This window comes from Solea senegalensis, linkage group LG21 (assembly GCF_019176455.1).
Source record: "Solea senegalensis isolate Sse05_10M linkage group LG21, IFAPA_SoseM_1, whole genome shotgun sequence".
In the NCBI taxonomy this organism is placed as follows: Eukaryota; Metazoa; Chordata; class Actinopteri; order Pleuronectiformes; family Soleidae; genus Solea; species Solea senegalensis.
Window position 1 is genome coordinate 10,694,719 of NC_058040.1, and position 23,877 is coordinate 10,718,595.

General features: G+C 42.1%; 2 protein-coding genes across 7 annotated transcripts in view; one reads left to right on the forward strand and one right to left on the reverse strand.

Moving 5' to 3' along the window:
* unc5cb (unc-5 netrin receptor Cb) overlaps window positions 1-13,229 on the forward strand; it is a 134,775-nt gene extending 121,546 nt beyond the window's left edge. For all 4 annotated transcript variants that reach the window (XM_044012117.1, XM_044012116.1, XM_044012118.1 and 1 more), the window contains 8 exons: window positions 1,917-2,279; window positions 5,366-5,453; window positions 5,607-5,778; window positions 8,566-8,799; window positions 9,448-9,597; window positions 10,420-10,584; window positions 11,487-11,665; window positions 12,900-13,229. In XM_044012117.1, coding sequence (XP_043868052.1) covers window positions 1,917-2,279; window positions 5,366-5,453; window positions 5,607-5,778; window positions 8,566-8,799; window positions 9,448-9,597; window positions 10,420-10,584; window positions 11,487-11,665; window positions 12,900-13,059 — 1,511 coding nt within the window. In that variant the 3' untranslated portion in view covers window positions 13,060-13,229. The remainder of the gene's footprint in view (window positions 1-1,916; window positions 2,280-5,365; window positions 5,454-5,606; window positions 5,779-8,565; window positions 8,800-9,447; window positions 9,598-10,419; window positions 10,585-11,486; window positions 11,666-12,899) is intronic.
* A 1,719-nt stretch (window positions 13,230-14,948) lies between these two features.
* bmpr1bb (bone morphogenetic protein receptor, type IBb) overlaps window positions 14,949-23,877 on the reverse strand; it is a 46,602-nt gene continuing 37,673 nt past the window's right edge. For all 3 annotated transcript variants that reach the window (XM_044012121.1, XM_044012122.1, XM_044012120.1), the window contains 10 exons: window positions 21,271-21,466; window positions 20,762-20,864; window positions 20,491-20,593; window positions 18,928-19,024; window positions 18,695-18,839; window positions 17,777-17,969; window positions 17,384-17,681; window positions 16,961-17,136; window positions 16,741-16,871; window positions 14,949-16,028 (listed from right to left, as the gene is read on the reverse strand). In XM_044012121.1, the coding sequence (XP_043868056.1) occupies window positions 15,903-16,028; window positions 16,741-16,871; window positions 16,961-17,136; window positions 17,384-17,681; window positions 17,777-17,969; window positions 18,695-18,839; window positions 18,928-19,024; window positions 20,491-20,593; window positions 20,762-20,864; window positions 21,271-21,466 (1,568 nt within the window). In that variant the 3' untranslated portion in view covers window positions 14,949-15,902. The remainder of the gene's footprint in view (window positions 16,029-16,740; window positions 16,872-16,960; window positions 17,137-17,383; window positions 17,682-17,776; window positions 17,970-18,694; window positions 18,840-18,927; window positions 19,025-20,490; window positions 20,594-20,761; window positions 20,865-21,270; window positions 21,467-23,877) is intronic.

The following is a 23,877-nucleotide window of genomic DNA, read 5'->3' on the forward strand; positions in this document are numbered from 1 at the left end:
TTCACATCACCTGTGAGTCAGCTAGTAAACACCAGATAACACCGGCTGAGAGTGAGATCCTTGGGATAAAACAACACTTGAGTCTCAGAAGGCAAAGATTAAATGTTTCTCCTGCGAACGCTTATTTTTTCCACTGAGTTCTTTAGCAGCACTGAACAAGAGAAACAAAAATGACATTTTAAAGGATGAAAGAAGCTCGGTTTGTTCAAATATCACTGACGCAGTTGAACTAGGACTGTAAAATGTCTGATTAAAGCACAAATAAACAACAGCGCCAATCTGACAAGGCATCCAGTCCTGTCACTTTTCAATGTTCAGCACGAGAAACACATTTCACTCTGCCAGGCATCAGGGAATTACTTGCATTAGCGAGCCATAGAATCAACCTGATGAGATGTGCATGACTCATTTGTTTGCTTGTGTGCTGCTCTGGCAGCTCGTGTGCTTTTAGTGAGGATGTGAACGCATCATGTTTGACTGTAGATGAGCCCGGGAGCTTGTTTGAGAGACACAGGCGGCGTCCTCGCGCAGTCGATGTGATGAAACTATGAAAATTGCCCGTCGTTTGTGATGGGAGGCCAAACTATCCCCCATCATGAAGCCATAACAGGGCCAGTCTGCATGTCGCATATTAAACTGTACTTAGATTTTGGCTGGCGATGCAGGAGTTGAGGAAAGTGAGACCGCGGCGATGAAGATAGGTGGCAGAGAGCCGGGTAAAAAGACGGCAGGGAAACAGACAGATCACAGTAATTGTGTTGTAAATAGTCTGTGGTTTGGCAACAGGGGAAATTGGAAGATGAAAATAAATAGACAGATACAGAAGGACGGTTCGTATTAGCTTTAGTCACAAATGTTTAACTGATAGTTGAGACCAAAATCTGGTTCACTAAACGTGTTTTTTTGTTATTGTCCTTGTCAGAGTGACACTCGCCGACATAAAAGATGTCCGGTCTGCTCATCCAGCACCAAGCCAAAGCAGAAAAGCTCTGTCATGTGCACACATTCAAAGCTTTTTTTTTTTTGCCAGTTTTTCCTTTTTGCATTTATCGTTTCAACATGATGCTCATTTACAATGTAATGGACACGGAGAGATGGAGGAATAAGACAGAGGAATAAAGGCAACAGTGACATTTGAACAAAACATTTAAAACTACATCCATTTTGCTCATCTGAATTACCAAAGTATAAAATATAACTTTAAAATCAAAGCTGTTGACATCAATCAGTCCAAACAAGGCTGTCTTTATAAGAATGTTTAGTAGTTAGTGTGTAAGGATGTTCACTCGTAGCTATCTGAAGACCTTGAATAGCCTCTGTACACACATTGTACACACATTGTACACACATTGTACACACATTGAATAGAGAAGGTCGTTGCTGTTATTGAGGGGAAAAGTACATTATCGCACGTCGCTGAATGCAAACAGTAATTTAAAATGACTGCAATCAATGCTAAGGCTCGATAAGCTAAACTCTTGCAAAAAGTGATTGTGAGAAAAAACATTTTATTGTATTTCATTGACGTGTATTTCAATTACAAAGTTGTTGTTGTTGTTGTTGGGAAAATGGAGAGGACTTGAAGGGTGAGGAGAAGCTGGAGGACGACGACGGCAGCAAGCTCACACCGCACTCACTCCACCCACTCATTCCATGCTATTGAACATTCTAACTTGTACCTGCTGGGGAAACGGAGTGTTAGTGATGCCATCTGTTGCTGATGAATCACAGCTGTGCCCGTACCATCTCTTGACCGCGGTGTTGAGGTGGACAAATAAAGCGAGTAAAGCGAGGCCGCAGTCTTGCTGATTGCTGCCAACGCTTCATTTCCTTGTGGTTGTTTCGGTTTTTACAGTTCTTCACATTGCACCATTTTGCTCGGCTCGACTGACGTCCATTCCCTTGTCTTTTACCAGCTGAACTCCTAACGGCACCCCCTGACCTGACCTCAGCGGCCGCCATGTACCGCGGCCCCGTCTACGCCCTCCACGACGTTGCCGACAAAATCCCCATGACCAATTCTCCTCTGCTGGACCCTCTGCCCAACCTGAAGATTAAGGTGTATAACTCGTCAGGTTTAGTGACACCACAGGACGACCTGGGAGGGGAGTTTTCCTCTAAATTGTCACCGAAGCTGCCTCACTGCCTCCTGGACAACAGTGACAGCACCATGGGGCGTCGCATGCAGACCCAGACGCTGCTCCGCACCAGGGACCCATCCTGCACCGCTCTGGGTTCCTTCAGCTCCCAGGGGGGGCACCTCATTGTGCCAAACTCAGGTGCTTACTAACACTGCACTAAATAATAATGATGTTTTTGTTCTGTGATTCTGCTCACATTGATATTATTTTTAGCCAGGCCACCAGCATGCATCTCTCAAAATATGCAGAGGTAAACATAGTGTAACAAAGGAATGGATTAGTTGTGATTCACGGAACAGGGATCTGCTTGTTCCAGCAAATTCTGTTATACATTTCATCTTAAACCTCATTAGCTGTCTTTTGTCTTGTTTAAATGGAGCTGCTGGTTTTCATTTTCTCAGTGGCTCCATGTTATGTGAGAATAAGTAGAGAGAGAGAAAAAGAGTGTGTGTGTGTGTGTGTGTGTGTGTGTGTGTGTGTGTGTGTACATTTTTACTTTTTACTGAAAACATTTTGGCAAGTCCTGAAAACTTGAGTGGGCCGTTGAATGTCGTAATTGACGGTGGCACAGAATATGGAATCAAGGATGAGTAATGTGTTGTGCACTATAAAAAGCCCATTATAGGTTTTATATAAAAGTTTTTGGAACTTAAAGGAATACTTTAAGTTTAATACCGATTTGCATTTAACTTTGTATGACTAGAATAGGGATAGTATTTTTGAAAAAATGTGCTTCCCAACCTCAGTTTCCCCTGAGTGGAGAAATATCTTTATCTTTTTTTTGTTATGTGCCCACCAGTGACACTTTGTCCGAGACTTGAAACTGCAACGCTAATTCCGCACTTTTTAGAGTCACATGCTAACAGTACCACGTAACAAATTAATTAAGACATTTTTCAACTCAGGGGGAACTGAGGTGAATTATTCATTTAAAAATGTATTCTATATTAATCTGGTTACCGTAGAAAGTACACCAAAACAGGATTGAGTTATTGTCTTTTTTGGGACCAGTAGATACACGATTGGAATTGGTTAGCGCCACATTTTGGAAATGAAAATCCTTCAGACGAGAAAGTGATTAAAGCTCGTTGCAAGTTGTCATTTACAGAAGTGTCAAAGCAGTAAGTCAGGCAGTAAAGTCTGTTTTTAGAGCACCTTTGTCAGCAAATAACAGAGGTAAGGGACATAAAACAGAGCAAATCATAAAGATCCAATGTTCTAAACGTAGGTCTACATGTATGAGATTGGAGCTGCCTGCCAGCATCACCTCTACACACAGAGACATGACTTTGAAATAGCACGCTAAACCAGATGTAACCTACGAGCACATTGACCACACGCTGCATGACTCACAGTATGTGTTGATGGAAACCTAAGGTGTGTGGAGCACGAGTGCCAAAGAGGAGGTGTACTGTTTCAGTCAGCTTCCATTAGCCGCGCTGTCCCCACTTCAAAACCACGCAGGCTGCTCGCAACGCGCCGGAGATGCACGTTGACAGGCTCAGACAAAGTAGCAGCGACATTAAAGGATACGTCGACTTCTTAAGTTTCTTCAATTTTTTTTTTCCCTTTTCTCCTCCGTCTTCATTCTAATTCCTGTAAAAATGTTCTCAGCTGCTGGTTGTGCTCAGCCACCTCATCACGTTACATAGGGACAGGGAGAGGAACTAGCACATTTGATATTCGATCTGCTCGTGTGTCTGGGTAATGAAATAGCTTGTGGCGCTGTCGGTGTGTGGCTGTTTTTGGTATTTTGCGTCTTAAAGAGCATTTCTGGCTTCTTTGAAGCGTTGCTGCAGGGGAGAGTGGCACTGTGTTCCCGAGACGTCCCCGTGGCAGAGTTGTGATGTCGCTTTGCAAAGCAAGAGAAACTGTCTGTCACCTTTTGAAAACTTAAGTACAAGGACAGGGGAAATCAATGAACTATCAGAGAAATGCCCTCCAGACAGAGAAACTGTGTGTGTGTGTGTGTGTGTGTATATGGTCCCAAAAAAAAAACATATCAGGCAGGACATATAAAATCAATCTGAGAAAATGATGTAAATCATGCTGGCTGCATCTTCTGAGATTTCTGTGAGGAGAAGCAAAACTATTGATTTTAGAAAGAAAATGTCACATTGTTTCTTGGCGCCATGGGGAAAGGCGGTAAAATACCATGATAGTTTTTACATGCAGAACTGAGAGGTGTGAGCTTATTGTTGTTTTTACTTTTCACAGCATTTTTTTTTACTGGTGTTGCATTGCATGTGAATTTGCATATATTCCATTTGTTTTGAATATCCTAGTGGATCTGTAGCAGGAATTTACAATGTAAACAGGTTGTACATGAGCACATACTTTAAAATTGTTTATATTTTAAATGTTTTTAAATAAATTCAATCAGTTGGTTTCAAGGCACTGTCAAATTAGTTTGCATGGCGCTGATGAAGAAGTTAGCCCTGTTGACAACATTCCTGCACTCCAATCAGGAAGTTTTTATGTACAGAAGAGTATTAGGGCCACATGTAAGTCAGAATTCTGTGATTAAAGTCTGAAATGTGAGAGTTAAGTCAGGATTCGCACCTTTTGCTCAGAATGCTCACTCTAATCTTGAATTTAACAGCATATAACATACTATAACATCTTATAACAGCATATAACATACAATAACATCATATGACTTTTTTCTCAGGTTTCTGAGAAAAAAATACCTTATTTTCAGAATTCATGCTGTTTTATTATTTTCTTTCAAATTCTTTTTTTTACATGTGGCCCTATAATACTCAGAGGCATCGGTGAAATAAAAAATAAAATAACACAAAAAAACAACAATGTAAGAAACACAAGAAAGCTTTAAACAGGTGGAGTTTGGCTGAAAACAAAGAGAAGCTCCCCTGAAAATGTCCAAAAGTGAATTTTACTGCTCAAAAAACATGGTCATTGAGCAGTTTGACAAGATTAATGCTCCTTGCCCCCCCCCCGTCCGCCCGTGCACTGCCAGTGAATACACACAGACACTCCCTCAGTCAGGTCCAATCAGGAGCTTCGTCCTCCAGATGCAGCATACAAATCATTTTTTTCACAATTATAACATCAGCTTAAACAACAGAATGCACCAGTGTACGCCCTGCGGCAGAGTTCTGAGGTTTTTACTGACCCATGCTTACTTGACATTTCATAACTCTTACATTCGCCTGTTTTTTCTGTTTTTTTTGTGTGTCTTTCTGTTTTTTCCCGCTCTCCAGGGGTGAGTCTGCTAATTCCAGCTGGAGCCATTCCTCAGGGCAGAGTGTATGAGATGTATGTGACGGTTCAGAGGAAGGACATCATGAGGTATGCAGCACCGCCTGCCACATCAACCACCCCCCAGCGCTGTGTTCACCCCTGTCAGCTCCACACACACGCACACACACACACACAGAAGTTACTGTCACATCATCACTAAACAGCATCTGTGTGAGCGTGTTATTCTCTGTGCACCTGCAGGCCCGTGGTGGATGATGGCCAAACAGTCCTGAGCCCTGTGGTGAGCTGCGGGCCACCCGGGGCCCTGTTGACTCGGCCCGTCATCATCACCATGCACCACTGCGCGGTGTTTGACGGCCAACAGGACTGGCTGATCCAGCTCAAGAACCAGTCACCGCACAACCAGTGGGAGGTGAGATGTGGGGGGTGCATGACGAAAAAACTGTGTGCAGAAGCCTCTAATGTGTGTCACCGCGGTCGAAATGGAAACAATGCTTTTTGGCAGTCACGCAGCAGCGTGTTAGGATTTTGTTTGTCACCTCAAGTAAGATTCACAGATTGACTGTGATGCATATAGTTAATATTCCATCTTGCGTTTGATTTTTACTCGTCTTGCAGCGAGGGGTGGTGGGGGGGAACAAAATGTGTTGTGGAAAACAAAATGATGAAATTAAATAGAATGGAGAAAGTGACGGGTTCACCTTCCTCGGCTTTGTTTGTACAGTTCAGCACTAGCAGAGGAAACGCCTGCTGCAACAGGAGCTAAAATAGTAACTCTGTGATAGCAGGGACGAGACTGGGACTGTTGTTTTTCCTCCCAGATTGTTTTTGTACCTTTCACAAATGCTTATTTTTGGTTGTTTTTGCCTGTGTGTGTGTGTGTGTGTTTTTGGAAGCCGTAGGCTTCATCATTATCAGGCCTGATGATGATCAGTTGGCTTGCTGAGGGCAGCAGCAGTGTGGATGTTTTCTGCCCCTCCCTCCTTATCGTCTCCTCTTGGCTCTGTCCTCACACGTGTGCACACACACACACATACACACAGAAATGACCATGCCCTGCCCCCACCCTCATGACAAAAACTGCCTTGACAGTTGTCAGAAATGGTCCAGTGATCGTCTCCATCTTAAACAATCGCAGGTGCAGACAACATAGTCACAAAGTTTGTTGCATGCAGTGGTTTGTTGACACCATATAGTTAAATAATGATTAGTATGAATGTAGTACCAGTAAAAGCAGTATGTGAAGGTATGGAAAAACAAACACAAATTTAAAATCCATTCACCTTCTACCGCCGCTTTATCCTCCACATGAGGATCGCCGGGGGGAGGATCATCAAAAGTCCATCACAGGGACACACGGAGACAAACAATTCACTCCCCCACCTATGGTCAATTTAGAGTGCCCAATTTGCCTAATCCCCAAATCTGCATGTTTTTGGACAGTGGGGGGAAACCGGAGAACCTGGAGAAAACCCAAATTTAGGAATTTGGTGTATGTACTGTCGGATTATGGCCAACAAATTAACAAGGGCATTATTTACCAACGATATCTGGCAAAATGCACTGGTTGAACTCTACACACGAATATAGGCTCCTCACATTAAAATGTCCTCACTAACAGCCTTTGTCGTCTTTGCACAGTCTCCACAGCCGTTGTGGTGCAGTAAAGAGAGCGGGCCACACATACATTTGTGACGTTGATGAATTACCTGGGGTGAGCCAATAAAGCTCGGTGTAAATCAAATCATTTTCAGGAAGGAATAACTATTGATTACATCTCTGATCTGTCAAGAGATGCAGATGGTAATATCCAAGGCGATGGCGCCTGCCTTTATACGAGCTCCACGTCTCAGTGAAGCCGGCCGTGACGCTACACGGGCGAAAGCGTCGCCGCAGATGACACGGCCTGTCACAATATATTCATCACTGTGGTGGAAACAGACGAGATGAGCTGCTCTGAAGTAATTCATGGACATTATAGACACATCCTCCCTTCCTCCACCACACACACACACACACACACACACACACACAAATGCACCATACACACAGTATCGTTCAGGAACCATGATGAAGACAGGAGGTCATATAATGAGGAACATGTGGGGCTTTCCGCATGAGTAACTACAAAGATTTATCCTCCTGCGTGGTGGATAAAAAAATAAAAATAAAAAAAAATCCCAGCTGATGACTGCAGTCAGAAACTTGTGAATAAATCATACAGAGTTTAAGTCTGTGTTTGTTTTGTCCCCGTGATGCGAAAGCCTACTTTTCCCACTGTGTTTTCTAATTATCCCCCCAATAAAGAGCCCCAGTACGATTCCCCACGAGCAGTTAAAAGAGTCTAATGATCAGCCATAATACTGCTGTTAAACGGCCTCGCTCACAATAAAATACTGTAATTCCTCTTCTGTCTCTCATAATAGGCTAAATTAATGCCAATGTGCAGCACACACACAGGAGTGTTTGGATTAGAGCGAGAGAGAGAAAGACAAAGATGCCGTTCAAGAGAGAGGGGGCTACACAAGCCCTCTCTGACCAGACAGTCTTAATTAAGGAGAAATATGGCGTGGCATTAGTGCTTTTACGGGGGTCAGCTGCAACATAGTCTTGTTACTCGCTCTTCCATTACCTCACATACACAATGGCAGAGTGTCCGACATAAGTTACACACACGAGTGTAATTTCTAAAAGACACGGCTTGAGCAGAAAGGCCGCGACCCCTAATTGTACTCCCCCCATTTAAGTGAGATTATAATTCATTTCACTTTCAGTTCAAATGAGCCACAACCTCAAAGTACCAGGTTTTTAAATTAATTTAAAGGTTATGCCTTATGTGACTTTTTAAGTTGTTGTTATTTTACATACTTTACTTAAACTAAGTCGCTCGATCAGGTTTGTCAACAAAGCAAAAATCTCCAACTCTTCTTCTTCTGATTTTTTTTGGTAGTAACGAGTAACAAAGATAGTTACAGGTAAAAGTTGCTAGAAATATAACGAACAAAGTAAAGTACAGATACGTGAAATTTGTACAGCAACAAAGTCGTTGTACTACATTGCAACACTGTGTGACTGAATATCTGACTGAATTGTAAATCTAAGCATTAAATGAGATGTGGCAGAATATAGGTCGTTTCAGCTTCTTTTTTTTTTTTTACCACCCACACTTGTCTTTCTTTTCTCCCTGTTCATGCCGCAGGATGTCGTCGTGGTTGGCGAAGAGAACTTCACGACGCCGTGCTACATCCAAATGGACGACGAGTCCTGCCACATCCTGACCGAGACGCTGGGCACCTACTGCCTCGTGGGCCAGACTCTCAGCGCTGCCACCACCAAGCGCCTCAAACTCGCCATCTTCGGCCCCGTCACCTGCCCCGCCATGGAATATCACATCAGGGTCTACTGCCTGGACGACACGCAGGACGCACTCAAGGTAAACCAGCATTTGCATTTGTCCTTCTGCAGAATTAGCCTCGGTTTGTTAGCATCAGTGGTGTTTATGAGTTTGTCGTTGTGACAGATTTGTTCAAGTGGGTGTGTGGACAGAGCCGGCAGATGAGGTGTGGGAGTCGAATGACAAGTCTTTTGTTGTGATGTGTCACAATAATGGAAGAGGGGCCTGTATTTGAATAGGTGCTCCTGCTGCAAAGATTTAGCTGCTATGTTAACACTGAACTGAACAAGCCAAATGTATCCCTGTACTCCACTGTTGTCTCCTCAGCTCAATTCTGTTTAATACCTCCGTCTACCTACATGGTGCAAAGATAAGGGCAGATTATTATACTAAGCAGGGATATTAAACACGGTTATTACGTTTGGGAACGGGTAATGAGAAGTGATAGTGATCCTACTGCAAGGGCAGTGGAGCCGGCTTCAGATAGCAGCTCCAGATTCCGACTCATGAAGCCCTGAGGGAAAAGTGTTGAATGTGCCATGGAAATGTTAATTTTTGTGAGCATTTGCAAAAATAAAGAAAGAAATGAATAAATTACATTACAGTGTGTAGTCATACAAAAGTGGGAAAGTAAAATGTGTACAATTGATATTCTAACAAAGGGTGTGTGTGTGTTTGTGTGTTCAGGAAGTGCTGCAAATGGAGAAGCAGATGGGTGGAAAGTTGCTGGATGAACCAAAGACACTCAACTTTAAAGACAGTACTCACAACCTGAGACTTTCCATCCACGATGTCCCCCACACATTGTGGAAGAGCAAGCTATTGGCCAAGTACCAGGTAAACTGGTCATACCCAGCTAACAATGTCCTGGGAATGTTACCTATTGCTTGTGAGAATGTTGCCTGAAGGTTACCCCTAGGTTCTCCTTTGGTTGATATGGAAAGTTTTCCTAATGTTAGTTTTTGGTTGCACATTTGTTCCCAAAATGTTACTTTCTCACAACCTTTAGAGAATGTTCCCTTTTGGTTCCCAGAATGTTCTGGGAACATTACCTTTTTGCTTGTGGGAAGGTTCCCTGAAGGTTCAACCCTAGGTTCCCCAGTGTTTGATATGGAAAGTTTTCCCAACTTTCCCCTAACGTTAGTTTTTGATTCACAAAATGTTACTTTTCTACAACCCTCATACAACCTTTAGAGAACGTTCTCTTTGGTTCCTAGAATGTTACTTTTCTACAACCGTCATACAACCTTTAGAGAACGTTCTCTTTGGTTCCTAGAATGTTACTTTTCTACAACCCTCATACAACCTTTAGAGAACGTTCTCTTTGGTTCCCAGAACGTTCCCCTAAAGTTACCTTGTCACAACCTTCATACAACATTATTTTGGTTACATTAACATGACAGCATTTGGTGCATGTTATACTCATTTATTATTTGAAATACATTGGTAGTCAGACTTGAATGAACAGGCAAACTTGATAGGATTTAAAAACATGTTATTTTCAATAAAGGAAATAAAAGAAAGTATATACAAAATGAAAATAAAATCAAGCTTTTATACACGGTGCTTCACACATGTATTAGAAAAACAAAAACAGGTGTCACCGTCTCTAACAGACGAGTAACTCCCTCTCCCTCTCCTTTCTTCACACGACTGTAGGAACTTTCCTTTCAGCAGGTGTGGAGCGGTGCACAGAGGAACGTCCACTGCTGCTTCACCCTGGAGCGGTTTTCTGTCAGCACGGTGGACCTGGCCTGTAAGATATGTGTGCGCCAAGTGGAGGGAGAAGGACAGATTTTTCAGCTGGACACCACACTGTCAGAGGTAAGATCTGACGCTGAGTTTGCATCTGCTCAAAGGAACATTTCTCCTCCTCACAAACATCTTTAAAGACACACACTGTACATTTATTATTATTATTATTGTTCCATTGAACCGTGCAGTCATGTGTTCAGGTTGTAAATCTCTTGAATATTTTGTATTAGTTCTAATTAATAATGCGGAGGTTTGCAAATTCCCCCCCTTGTGGAACTAATGAAGGATTATCTTATCCTATCTAATAAAAAAAAATAAAAAAGCCATTGTGACTTTTGAACCCACTGTGTGCTCGTCCTCTGTTGTGAGAGACACTTGAGTGAATTCACCCACACTCCCGTGAACCCGTCCTGCATGTTTGCTACGGCTGCAGAGACTGATGGGGTGGCAGATAGGAAGTCTTGACCCTGCGGCCTTCACGTAGCTCTGCCTATGACAAACCGATGCAAAGCAGGGAGAAGCAGAGGAGGAATAATTACCTGCCAGTCGTGCTCTTCTTTATTCACTAAGGCCATCTGGCTGGCCGGGAGAAAAGAGTGTGAGGGATGGTGGAGCACTCGGGCTTTGTGCTCGGTAATGAGATGAATTACAGGACAAGCAGTGCGGCACTGTGTCCCTGCCTGGCCTCAGTTCATTTGTCTCCGGGTCTTGCTCGTGTTGCTGTAGCCACCGCTCCAGTACTTATCCTCAATGCAACACTTAGCTTGCATCAATAAGTGAAATGAATGGTTTCCATCTTTTATAGGAACGAGAGGCGGAATATTTTCCTTGCAACAAATCCATTTGAGCCACATCATATTTTGGTTTTCTGTTTAGTTAAAATGTCAATGCTGCCTGCAACATGCGAGGAACAAAAACAAAACACTGTGCATCTCCTTCAACCTCTCATTTTCTCTCTGTTTTTCATGCAGGATTCCCAGAGTATTGACACGTCCCTGCTGGACCCTGCCAGTAACATCACCACACTAGTTGGGCCCAATGCCTTCCGCATCCCTGTCTCCATCCGGCAGAAGTTGTGTGGCAGCCTGGATGCGCCGCAGAACAGGGGCAATGACTGGAGAATGTTGGCCCACAAACTTAACGTTGACAGGTTTGTAGAAGATCAGCGCAGGGCAACGAGAGAGGAGAGTGAAGGAGTGACGACAGAAGCCATAAGAATGTGCAATATAGACTGTTTTATATCCTCGTTTTCAGCAAAACCTAGGCAATCTGATGCAAAATAAAATTCTATTTATAAAAACTATATAAACACAGCTGAGCAGGATGTACTCAACATGTTTAAATGCATTTAAACTCGCTTTTATGTACAAAAAGAAAAGGCTATTTTATATTGCGACTAAAAATGCGACTCAACAACACATAAGACGAATAAAAACCCAATTTTTAAAGCCCGAATATGTGATCTATAAACACCCACCCACAATAGTGCAAAAAAAAATAAACTAAATTGCTCTCCTCTTCAGGACGTTTATGTGCGATTTTGACTGCCAGTGTTTTTCATCATAAGAAGGCAACAAGATCATGTTGGAAATAAAAGCCGTTCGCTCATCTACATTCATTTGATTGTAAGTGTTCTTTAGGATGAGCAGCCGTTTGAATTGAGATTAACTCAACTGGACTGAGCGAGAAGACAGAGAAGACGGAGAGGAAGAAAAATGACTTCAAAACACCACTCTGTGTGTGTGTGTGTGTGTGTGTGTGTGATGGTAGTGGTTTGTTCACTTATAAGGTCCCAGCCCAGCAGGGCGTCCTTATCACAGGCAGCAGCTGCAGATTGAAGAGACCACTGACAGAGTGTGGCGTGCATGAAGGCAGAGAAAGAGTGGGGGAAGACTTGAACCAGTCTTATTCACTGTGCATACTGTCTGTTGATTCAGAACGGCCGTGTGTGTACAATAATATACAATATTATACAGCCTATTGTAACACTTAAACAGCCTACTCTGTTTAAGTGTTTGCTAAAAACAAAAAAGGGGAGAAAAACAAACCTTCCGTTAACTTGTTTTTTGTTTTTTTATTACACAAAGAAACAGAAGCTCATTTGCACTTTCCAGCACTTTCCAGTTTCTCTTCCAAGAATTACAGCTTCCTTTTTTGCTTGTTACAAAGCAACTTAACTTACTGTAAAAAGTACAAAAATCCACACCTTCTTGCTGCAGGAAACATGAAATCGTGAAGGGAGTCGATGTTCAATTTAAGTGGCACAGAGGGAAAAAGAAGGATTGACACTTTTACACTAACTTTTACACTAACTGTACATGGTGGAGTAACCCAGCTGAACCTGAACTCTCTTTATCTCTGCTCTGTCACTGTCCCTCACTCAGGTATCTTAACTACTTTGCCACCAAATCCAGTCCTACAGGAGTGATACTGGATCTGTGGGAAGCCCAGCATTTTCCCGATGGCAATCTCAGCCGCCTCGCTCAGGTACTTGAGGAGATGGGACGTCACGACAGCCTTGTTCCCGCGATGACTGAGCACTGACATCTGCCCACCAGGGAATGTGAAATTCCAGGGAGGAAGAAGAAGACATAAAAGGCAAAAAAACAAGAGCTGGAAAAGCCCCAACGCAGCAGAGTCATTTGGCATCACAGTTGACAAGTGCACACGCACACACACGCACACACACACACACACACACAAACACACAAACACACACTTTCAGACACTGTGTGTGCATGTGGTGGTGGTGGTGGTACACTCAAAGAAATAAGAAGATAAAAACAGCTAGGTCTACTCAGCCATGACCCAGTTAAACATTGGCAACAAAGGGTGTATAAACTTGGGAGGGTAAACAAGAATCTGTGCCAGTCATTTCTCTCTGGCTGATCCTCTCTCTCTCTGGTAGAACAACTTGATATTTTTGGCTCTGGTTTCCTTGGAATAGCGAGGCCCCGGTATTTGGATGAGCTGCTGTACGTGGATGATGCCATCGACCGTCAGCCAACAGTCTTTGAGTGCCGACACAATTCCAGGGGTCAAAGGATCCAAAGGAGCATGGCTTAGTTCAGAGGAAAAAAAAGCTTCTCTCACCCTCTGGAAAACTGGTCTCCATAGCAACTCCATGGAGTATGTGTTCTGTGATAACATAGTATTTAATATGTCTATTTATACATATCATTCTTTTTTGTTGTTGTTGTTGTTTTTGTGCTGCCTCTTAGGGAATACTGTGTAGTGTCCTCACATTTTTTTTTTCTTCTTTCATTATGTTTGATTGTGTCATAGCACCCCCTGGTGGACTCTTGCAGTTATGACTCATCCTGTCAGCCACACAAGTACATGTACAGAAGATGATGTAACCATTTACCATTTTAGTGTTGCTTTTGTCACTAATATTATTATTGTTTATTATTATTATTATTATTATTATTATTATTTGTTACGTAGATTTCTTTTCAAGTACGTTTGCTTCTTTTGTTGCACGTCTTCAAAAATATTGTTTTGATATTCTGAACTTTTCCTAATCAGGTCATTTTTGGCTAACCACCAGTACTTTTGAACGGAAGGCAATCAAACATTGTGTTCTGAAACTGACAAGTATCCATGACGCTGACGGGTTGTACGTGGTGCGAGATTCACGAACGAGACCAGGCAGGAGACGAGAGGCAGGCGCTGTTGAGGAGTCGATCAAATAATGTATATTTTTATAGGACCAATGCAACTGAATACAACTGCTTTGTACCAAAAATTGACATACAGTGTATGAGATTAAATTTAATATACACAGTGATCATCCTAATGTCAAATGTCATTTCAAAAAAAGAAAAAAAAGAGCGAGACTTTTCCTTTTGCTTGTTCTGAACTGAATGACAGTGTTTGGGGCGAATCACGTGGATTTCTGTGGTTCACGTACGGACGCCGCTGATTTCACACTGACTGTGCGTAAAGGTCAGTTACGTAGTTTTCAAATGCATTTGCAAATGCAGACATTTCATTTGATTTAGCAGCACTTGTGATCCTTTTGTTCAAGTGGTTTTAATTGATCGCAGTTGTCCCAGTTTTTTGCGTAAAGCCGTCTATGCAAACGTTGCATCTGTGTTTTTTTTTGGAACAATCCTCAGTGGACGAACTTCTGCATACCCTAGTTATTGTTCAGATTCATGATCATTATTATTATTATTATTATTATTATTATTATTATTATTATTATTATTATTCTTACTGTTGTGGTGTAGTGAGAATGTAGCCTGTCTGTCTCCCGCACTCACAGTGTACTTCGCGAATGCTTGCATTGTCATCTGTCAAGTGACTGTACAAAGTGTAAGAAAGAATTTTTAAAGACTAATAATAAATTATATTTATATGCAACATTGGAAACAAACCACACGGAGCACTTTGTTTTCACTGCGAGGATGAGCACGAAGCGACGAGGCTTTAGGACACAGTTTGTTTAATTAGGGAATGTAATCCAAATCCACTCGTACACTCTCATGATCACATTATGTACAGATTAAATAAGGCACATGCCGCAGTGGTAGAGTGGACGGGACATAATTCTGCATACAGACATTGTCAAAAAAAAACAATTTTAACATCCAGCAAGTCAATAATTATCAATAGATTTCAGCTCAGCTATTTACAAATGAACCGTGAGTGGAAATTAAAGACACCAAAGAGGAATATGAAGGAGAAAGTTCACAAACTCAGTGATATAAACACTTTAACCCAGACATCTTCTTTCAACATTAAAAAAGTCATTATCTGTAATAACAATAATAATAATAATAATAATAATTCTGAGCGGTCACTGGGCATGAAATAGTCTTCACTTAAAAGACAGTCTACAGTCTGCTATGACATTATAGCAAGTAGTGACTGAGTCAAAACTTAAAAAAACAAACATGAAGGCAGCTGTGACGGTACAAAAGACTGCACATGAAATACTGCGATACTGACGTATATATACAGTATATGTATGTTATGGCTTTAGTCGGGCAGAGCAGGAGCTCCCTCTGCGTGGAACAGGTCAGAGGGATTCTAGTACCTGCAGTCTCCTGCACGGGTCCCTGTCCACATGCCCACCTGGACAGTCGGGACCCAACAACCGCTTAAGCTTTCACAGAAAGCACAACGTGAACACTTTGTCTGAGGCGCAGGTGACACGGGAGGTCACATCTCTCCAGACACAATAAATCTTTTGCCTCTCATTTTTCTGTCTCCCCATCGACCAAACACGTCCATCACTCTTGTTCCCTGTCACTTTCCTTTGTCCCAACATTGACAAGTCTCCTTTTTTTTTTCTGTCTTCTATCAGCCAGTGTAAGCGGAGCCCTGCCAGTGGCAGTGACCAGTCTCTGAATGATGAGAGCGTCTTTCTCGATCCCCTGTCACATTTTGATGTCTTGGCACTCCAACATCTTCGCCAGGGTCTTCTTCACCCTCAGGGCTGTGAGGCGCGAGGCCGGGTTGTGAGCCCAGCACTCGGACATCAGTTTCCCCATCTGTCGTAGACACTGAACACACAAGCGTACACACAGACACACACATGAGAATATAACAACACCACAACAATCTGCTCTTATCTACCACCCTTTTTAAACAGTTTATAAGCTGTATAGTAGACGTATACATATACACAGGCTGTATATATAAAAAGTATGAAGGTTGGAAAACAAAACCCCTTTGTAAAACATCATTTACATAGGCTTCCATTCAAATTGATTTAACCAGGGGAGTCACCTCCTGCTGGGCAACTGCTTTTCAAATCAGAAGGCTGCGTCCACTTTTATATACATAGTCTATAGTATTAACATAACTTAATAAAAAAGAGAACAAAAATAAAGTAATACTTTATTTTTATTTACGCTTTGCATTTGTATTACTAGAATAGGGGTACTTTTTTTGAAAAATTGTGCACCTCTTCCCCTGAGTCAAGAAATATCTTTGTTTTCTTTGTTACATGCCCACCAGTGACACTTGGTCCGAGGCTTGAAACTGCAACGCTAATTACGCACTTTTTACACCCACTTGTCTAAAACAGTGGGTCTACGAGGTCCTGTTGTAGGGGTAAACAGTGTCCGCCATCTTCAAAAATACTACCCCTATTCTAGTAATACAAAGCTAAATGCAAATCGGTGAATTATCCCTTTAACTCATGAGCAGGGCTGCTCTAAATGATGTTTCATATAGCATAGGGAAATAAAAGTGTTTTTTTCTTTAAAATACCTCATCACTGCTCCAGCGATTAGCAAACGAAGGTCTCTGCTTCTTAATGCACACAACTTCCCTCATGTCCTCATAGGAAGGATCAGTGGGCACGAGGTCGTGATAGGGCAGCTGATACTCCTCCACAATGCCTGCAGGAAGAAAGAGCACATGCGTGGGAATCAGTGGGATCATTAAGAAAAAAACACCCAGACGATGTTTGAAAGACAATAAGACTGACCTCCAGAGATGCAGCGTCGCACCATCTCCCAAACAATGAGACCAAAACTGTACATGTCGGCCATGATGAAAGACTGGAAATAGGTCCTGTTCAGGGTCTCGTCCAGCACTTCAGGCGGCATGTAGCGCTTAGTCCCGACGCGCAGGTTTGGAGGGATGTCCACCTCGTTTGTGTCACTGAGAGAAGAAGAACAGGCACAGAGTTAACCACTTTATGTCTGAGACACACCTTAACTCTATTAAAATGATGTTCAAAGTCTTTGAAAGTCAGAGAATCAGTAGACAACTGGGTGAGAAGAGGCTTCTCCAGTTCTGAATGTTGCTGGTGAAACCTAGACATTGAACCTCGATAGGTTTCCTGTCCAGTTATTACTGATACAGTGAGAATGAGAAAAACACAGACATACTCAAAATCATCGTGTACCTGTTAAACTTGACAGCCAGGCCCAGATCTGCTATACAGCAGGAGCCGTTCTTTTTAACCAGGATGTTTTTACTCTTCAGGTCTCTGTGCGCTATGGCCGGTTTGCCCTGTGTGCCGTAGATCTCGGTGTGCAGGTGACAGAGGCCTGAGATGGAGGAGTAGGCCAGTTTCAGCAGAGAGTTGACGTCTAAGGTGTTGGACTTGAGGTAGTCGTACAGGGATCCATTCTCGTGGTAGTCTGTGATCAGGTACAGCTGAGTCCATGAGCCTGTTCCTTTAATGTCGGCTGCTATGAATCCTGGGGTTGGAGAGGAGGGAGGATGGGAATGAGCAATGCACACACACACAGATAGGATCATTAAATTGCAATCAGGCAAACAGACGTTCCCTTACCGAGTATGTTGTCGTGTCTCATCAGGAAGGTCTGATAAATTTCCGTCTCTCTGAACCAGCTCTCTTCCTCTGTGGTGAAGAAGACTTTGACTGCCACTCTCTCTCCTCTCCATTTGCCCATCCAGACCTCTCCGTATCGCCCTTTTCCAATCTGCTTCACCATCTGAATTTGCTTGGCAATGGTTCGCTGCACCTGTTGACAAATTATGACAAAAACTTAAGTACTGGTCTAAAAATGTACTCAGGTTAAAGTAAAAAACTAGCTTGTTTAAAATATACTGAGTTACTTTTTTATAACATGGTTGGGGTTCTTTCTTGTGCAGGGGATGCAAATCTCAAGTTAATTGTTTTTAATTAAAGGCAAACTTTACAAAGTAAAGTGCTGACAAAATGAAATATGTAAACACATAATGTGTCAGTCGAAATGGGTCAAAGGTCACAAATGCTTTAACTCTCTCACTCCTGTCTGTCCTCAGCATTCACTGCCAAAGTTTCCCGTGAATTTATTTATTTTTTTAATTCAGGCTAACGTTTTTATACTCATGTGATTTAAAAAGGCAGCGAAGTAAATTACAAATTTTATAAATGACTTTAAGAAGTACAAGTACACAAAAAAACCTACTCAGTTACAGTAACACGAGTAAATGTAATTCATTATTTTCCATTACTACTTTACTGGATCGCCACAATAACAATACTAATAACAAAGCAAAAAAAAAGCTGCAAAAATAAAGATCCTTTATTGGCCTTAAATACACAACTTTTAGGACAGTACATGTATCATATTCAAATGCATTCTACTGAATTTGCATACATTTGCAAATAACAACCTTTGTATTTGTGCCGAGGTCGTAATCACCATTAAATGCCCATGAAGCCCACAGACAACATGCAACATGTGCGCTGCTCTTTTCTTACCAGTAGAGGGAGACCTGAGCCTGAGCCAGACCCTGTGCTCCGGGAGTGCTCCATCAGGTCCTTCAGTGACTCTCCAGGCGGGATGTAGGTCTCGTCCTGCTCCAGATCGATGCTGTAGCGCGGCTGTGACTCCTGCCGCTTATACCTGCCGCAGAAAAGCGATGTAATGTGAAGTGCACGTCTGGAGGGTGTGCATTTATTGATTTTATTCTTTATATTATATTCTTTCTCACCTGAAGTAGAAAAAGACAAGGATGAGGCCAAGGATGATGGTGCAGACTGTGATTGAGATGAAGAGAGCCATGTACTGGATGCTGCTGTCCACATAATCTGAAAAAAGAAATAAATGTGAATAATGTCAGTCAGAGAGAGGAGAGTCAGATCTGGTTTAATAGCTGGAGGTCGACACTCATTTGTTCACTGTTATCAGCACAAACATCTGTCTTATTTTCATTGGCAGGGACAAGCTCCTCTCCCCCCCCCTCCCTGCCTCTAACCCTGTCCTGCCCCCAGTGTGTGATCGATCACATCCCCTTCCTGAATCCCACGTATCAGGTGTCACCGCACCGTTGCTACAGACGCAGCTCTGGGGCTCTAACCTTTCTGTTGAGCTCCTGTCCGTCAGGCACACAGACAGCACATGGATACAGGCCGTACTTCTGTAGAGAAGCAGAGTGTGTGCGCACCATGAAGCGTCAGCATGGCCTTTTACATATCGAATAACTCCGATTTGAACCAAAAAGACTCCTACTAAAAGTTTACATGTATTTATCACAGATCACTGACTGATTCTCTGGCCCTGCATGGACAGTACATCAGAACTTGTTCAGCTTATCGCTTATGTCTTACAATTCAATTCAATTCAATTCAATTTTATTTGTAAAGCGCCAAATCATTAACATACATTATCTCAAGGCACTGTACATAGACAACATCAAGGAGAGCAGAGAACCCCAACAGTTCACACTAGGTATCAGTGGAGAGGAAAACTCCTTCTTAACAGGAAGAAGAGAGAGAGAGAGACCAGCAGCAAATACACAACAACTCTATCAGGTTACAAGTTAATACAGTCAATGATATCGACTTTTAATTACAGTATAGCACAATAATAATGGTGATGATATGTATGATATGGGTAGCCTCAAAAACTGGATCTTGATCCTGCATCCTGCAGTGTCAGATGCTCAGATTGTCAGTGATTCATTTAGCAAGTACAGCTTTGTCATATTTAGTCGTCGTCATGTCCGGAAATCTGAAAATCGTTTTGAGAAAAAACGTCTTTATCTTATCATGTCTTCCCCCAAATCCTTTTATCAGAGTTTCGCTGAAGGTCGTAACAAAGTATGCGGGGGCTGTATAAAACTGTAATGGCGATTGTGTGACAGAGACTGGGAGTGGGAGAGTGGGAATGCATGTGAGAGTGTGTGTGTGTGTGTGTGTGTGTGTGTGTTCCTGAGGGACAGATGGACAGATATCTCACATCCGTGCAGAGGCAAGAAACTCAAGCAGGCCCTGGGGAGAGGCTGTCCTTTTCATTAGAGAGTGAGAGAACAAGCCAAGCCTGCAGGCTCCGTTTCACCTGCCCCTCTCCACACACACACAACCCCAAACGCCCCCCCCCCACCCCCTGAAGTAGCATGTGCCACTTTACTCCAGCACCACACTGTGGTTTGTAACAGTTTAAACTGTCACTACCCATCATCGCCCAGCCAAGCACGGCCGGTTTCTAAAAAGCCACTCACGCTTTAAAGCGGGGCAGGATTTCAGTGTGGGAATCAGTGTGCGCGGGGTCATACCTGACGTCATGAGCGGAGGAAGAGTGGGATGCAAATCTCGGTTGCAGTAGTCCTGATCGGTGCAGCACTCCAGAGCTCTCCTGGAGCGCGACTTCCCCGTGTCCTACCACACAAATACACACATTCATGCGTAAGTGTAAACATATTGTATTTCAGACACAAGAATAGCAAACTTTATTCCACAATGTGTAAAGATAGTTGTGGGTCTGACAAGTAGGATTCAAACAAAAGTCATAGGAAGATGAAGTCACTCCAGGAAACATAGACTTACTCGACACTGGAACTCCGAACCAGCCAATCCTAAACATCCTGCAGTGAGAACGGCCACGCCGCCGTCCTCCTCCTCCACCATGGTGAAGCAGTAACCGTTAGTTCTACAAACACAGACACATTGTTATCTTATATAATTATTTAGCATCATGATTTGATTTTAAACCTGTTCTATTATATTCTATAATCAATGTGTATATTGAGACCTGTTAAATAACATATCCTGCATTTCTTAACTCTGAACTCTTCTTCAAACTTTAATGACTCAGTAACTAAAACTGAGAAACTTACATAATATGTTGGTTTCTCAGTCGTTTTAGTCAATATATTGAAGTACATTATATGTACATTTACATAGATTGTTTTCATTTTAGAATGACAATGCAAGCAGTATCTTTCACTGACACAAATACTGAAAGAAATATTGAATTGAAAGACCTGATGCTCTGTCTCTTTGAATAATTTGTAGCTGTTGCAGTGAGTTATTTAAATAAGGTTACTGGTGCTTACATGCAAGTGTTGTTGAAGGAGTTTTCAGGGCAGTGGTGGTTGCAGTGGCACAAAAGCATGTTCTGAACTGAAACTGTGGCTGTGCTGCTGCTGCTGCTGCTGCTGCTGCTGCTGCTGCTGCTGCTGCTCTCCTCTGCCTTTCGCTCTGATCCCCGCTTCCGTCCATTCTTTAGTAACATGGTGTCCAACATGTTGGCTGTGCAGAGAGAAAGAGAGAAAGAAAGAGAAAGAAAGAAAGAAAGAGAGAGTGTCTGGGTTTAGTTCAAGGCCAGAGCAAAGCATCTGCCCACACTGGCAGTTCCAGCAAAGCCAAGGGAGTAAAACTTAAAAGACGGTGATGGGATTAAAGATGGGATCAATCAAAACAATACAAACATTTCTGCTGATTTCAAACGGGTCTCTCTGAATTATATTTCTTATTCATATAAGGTTGGCACTGTTGCTATGGCAATCCAGTCCACAGAAAGTGTGAATGTGTGGTGCTGAATGCAACCCTGCTGTCCTGGACTGGACTCAATGTACCTGCATGAAGTCCAGAACAAGAATAGCACCATAGTGATGTGAATGTGTGTGTGCACACTAAATTTCTGCAATGTGAAAAATAATCTAATTTCACTAAAGAGGAAACTAAATAATCTCTGCAGCTGGGTGCAGGATAAAAGTTATATATATATACATATATATATATATACATATACATATATACATATATCGGTATCAGTATCAGTTATCGGCCCCAGCACTCCCGATATATCGGCATATATCAGCAGATATCGGCAAAAAGTCAAATTTGGTGCATCTCCTTCTATCAGTAATGATTAATGATTTCCATCCCCACTGGTTGCGTGATACACTTAAAAGTCACCCTGATGTGTCCGATCACGATAAACTGATGAGTTCGTAAGTAACTGCTTATTAACATGTGAATGTCTTCTGTACTGCAAACATTTTCTCAGAGTATAAGATTTCCAACAGACAGTCGTTGCTGTGAACGACTACGCACAAACACACCAGTTGAGTCGGACCAAGGGCAATGATATGGTACAGATGTATTCACATAAACCAAAGAGAAAGATAAATATTATTGCTCTGGACTCGCTCGTCTTTAGAGGTGTGAACCTCTGCAGGTGTCGCAGAACACGGAGGAAATCCACTGCTGTGATTTAGCCAAAAAAGACGTCTGTTTTGAGTTATACTCTAGTTAAAGTAACAGTCAACAAGGTGCAATGTGACATGTGTAAACGTCTACTACTGATTTTAATGTTGATTATGAGGGGAAACAGAGGCAGAAAAAAACAATATTAAAAACTTGTCCAGTAATATAAACTAACAGGCATTTAAATCAACACATTTGTCATGAAGGAAAATATGCAATTTTCTTCAACAGGTCATTGAATAGCAATTGTTAAGTGGACTTTTATTTCAGAGGCCACTGAGTAACAAAGACAGGTTATATCATGGAGGAAATCATCATTAAAAAACGCTGCTTGTTTTATGGTCCATTATAGTCCATCAATGTTTTTTTTAGTTGAATATCTCGATGACCAATTTGCTTGGTATGCAGACAGTGCCACTGTCCTTTATTGTCAATGTAGCGAGGGCTTTGCACTTGGCAACAGGGAATAAAAGTAGTTCTGACAGCAGCTCGTCCCTCAAGGCCTTTGTGGTGAGATAACTGAACGGTGTTGTGCCACATGAGACGGACATCTTCCTCTGGCCATCTGTCTCACTCTCTCTATCTTCCTTCCTCTGCTATCTTCATTACAATATCAAGTTGACAACTGCACAGTGAAAAAAAAAACAAGAAGCTCAAAAATTAAAGCGAATCAGCAATTCTGAGTCTGTTTGAATGACAATGAAGGTCCAGAAGACTTTGACGACTGAGGCCCAATCAGAATATTTCTCATTTTACCCCCTACCTCATTTCCCTTGCCACTTGGGACTGGGTTAAAGAGGGTTATGGTTAAAATCTAATCCTATGAAATGGAGATTCAAAAAAAACGAAACACTGTCAGCTGTTGTTATATCGTTATCTCTATCGTGGATTATAGGGAATTATGATTCAATTGTTAATTATGCATGAGCACGTCTGAAGCAAAGTCAGAAAATTATCTTCATTGTCTGTGATTACATGTAGACCAGTTTATGGTCTCTACACAAGACAAGCAGTGTTGTGGCGACTTACAGCCACACAACTTGCTGACAAAAAAATTTCTTTCTGACTTTTATAACATTATTCACCTTGAATTGGGTTCATCTGGAAAAAAAATATGCTATTCGGCCGTTGAACCTCACTGACATCAACTGGGGGCACAATAAGTCTACACTATGATGTTTTGGTGTCATTTTGGATGACGTACTATACACACTAATATTAAACATCATTGTCCAAAATCACGAAAAATGTCATAGTTTAGTATGTCGTCCAAAATAACTCCAAAATGTCATAGTATAGTATGTCGTCCAAAATCAGTCAAAAAAGTCATAGTATAGTATGTCGTCCAAAATCAGTCAAAAAAGTCATAGTATAGTTTGTCGTCCAAAATCGGTCAAAAAAGTAGTTGTGTAGTATGTCTTCCAAAATCAGTCAAAAAGTCATAGTATAGT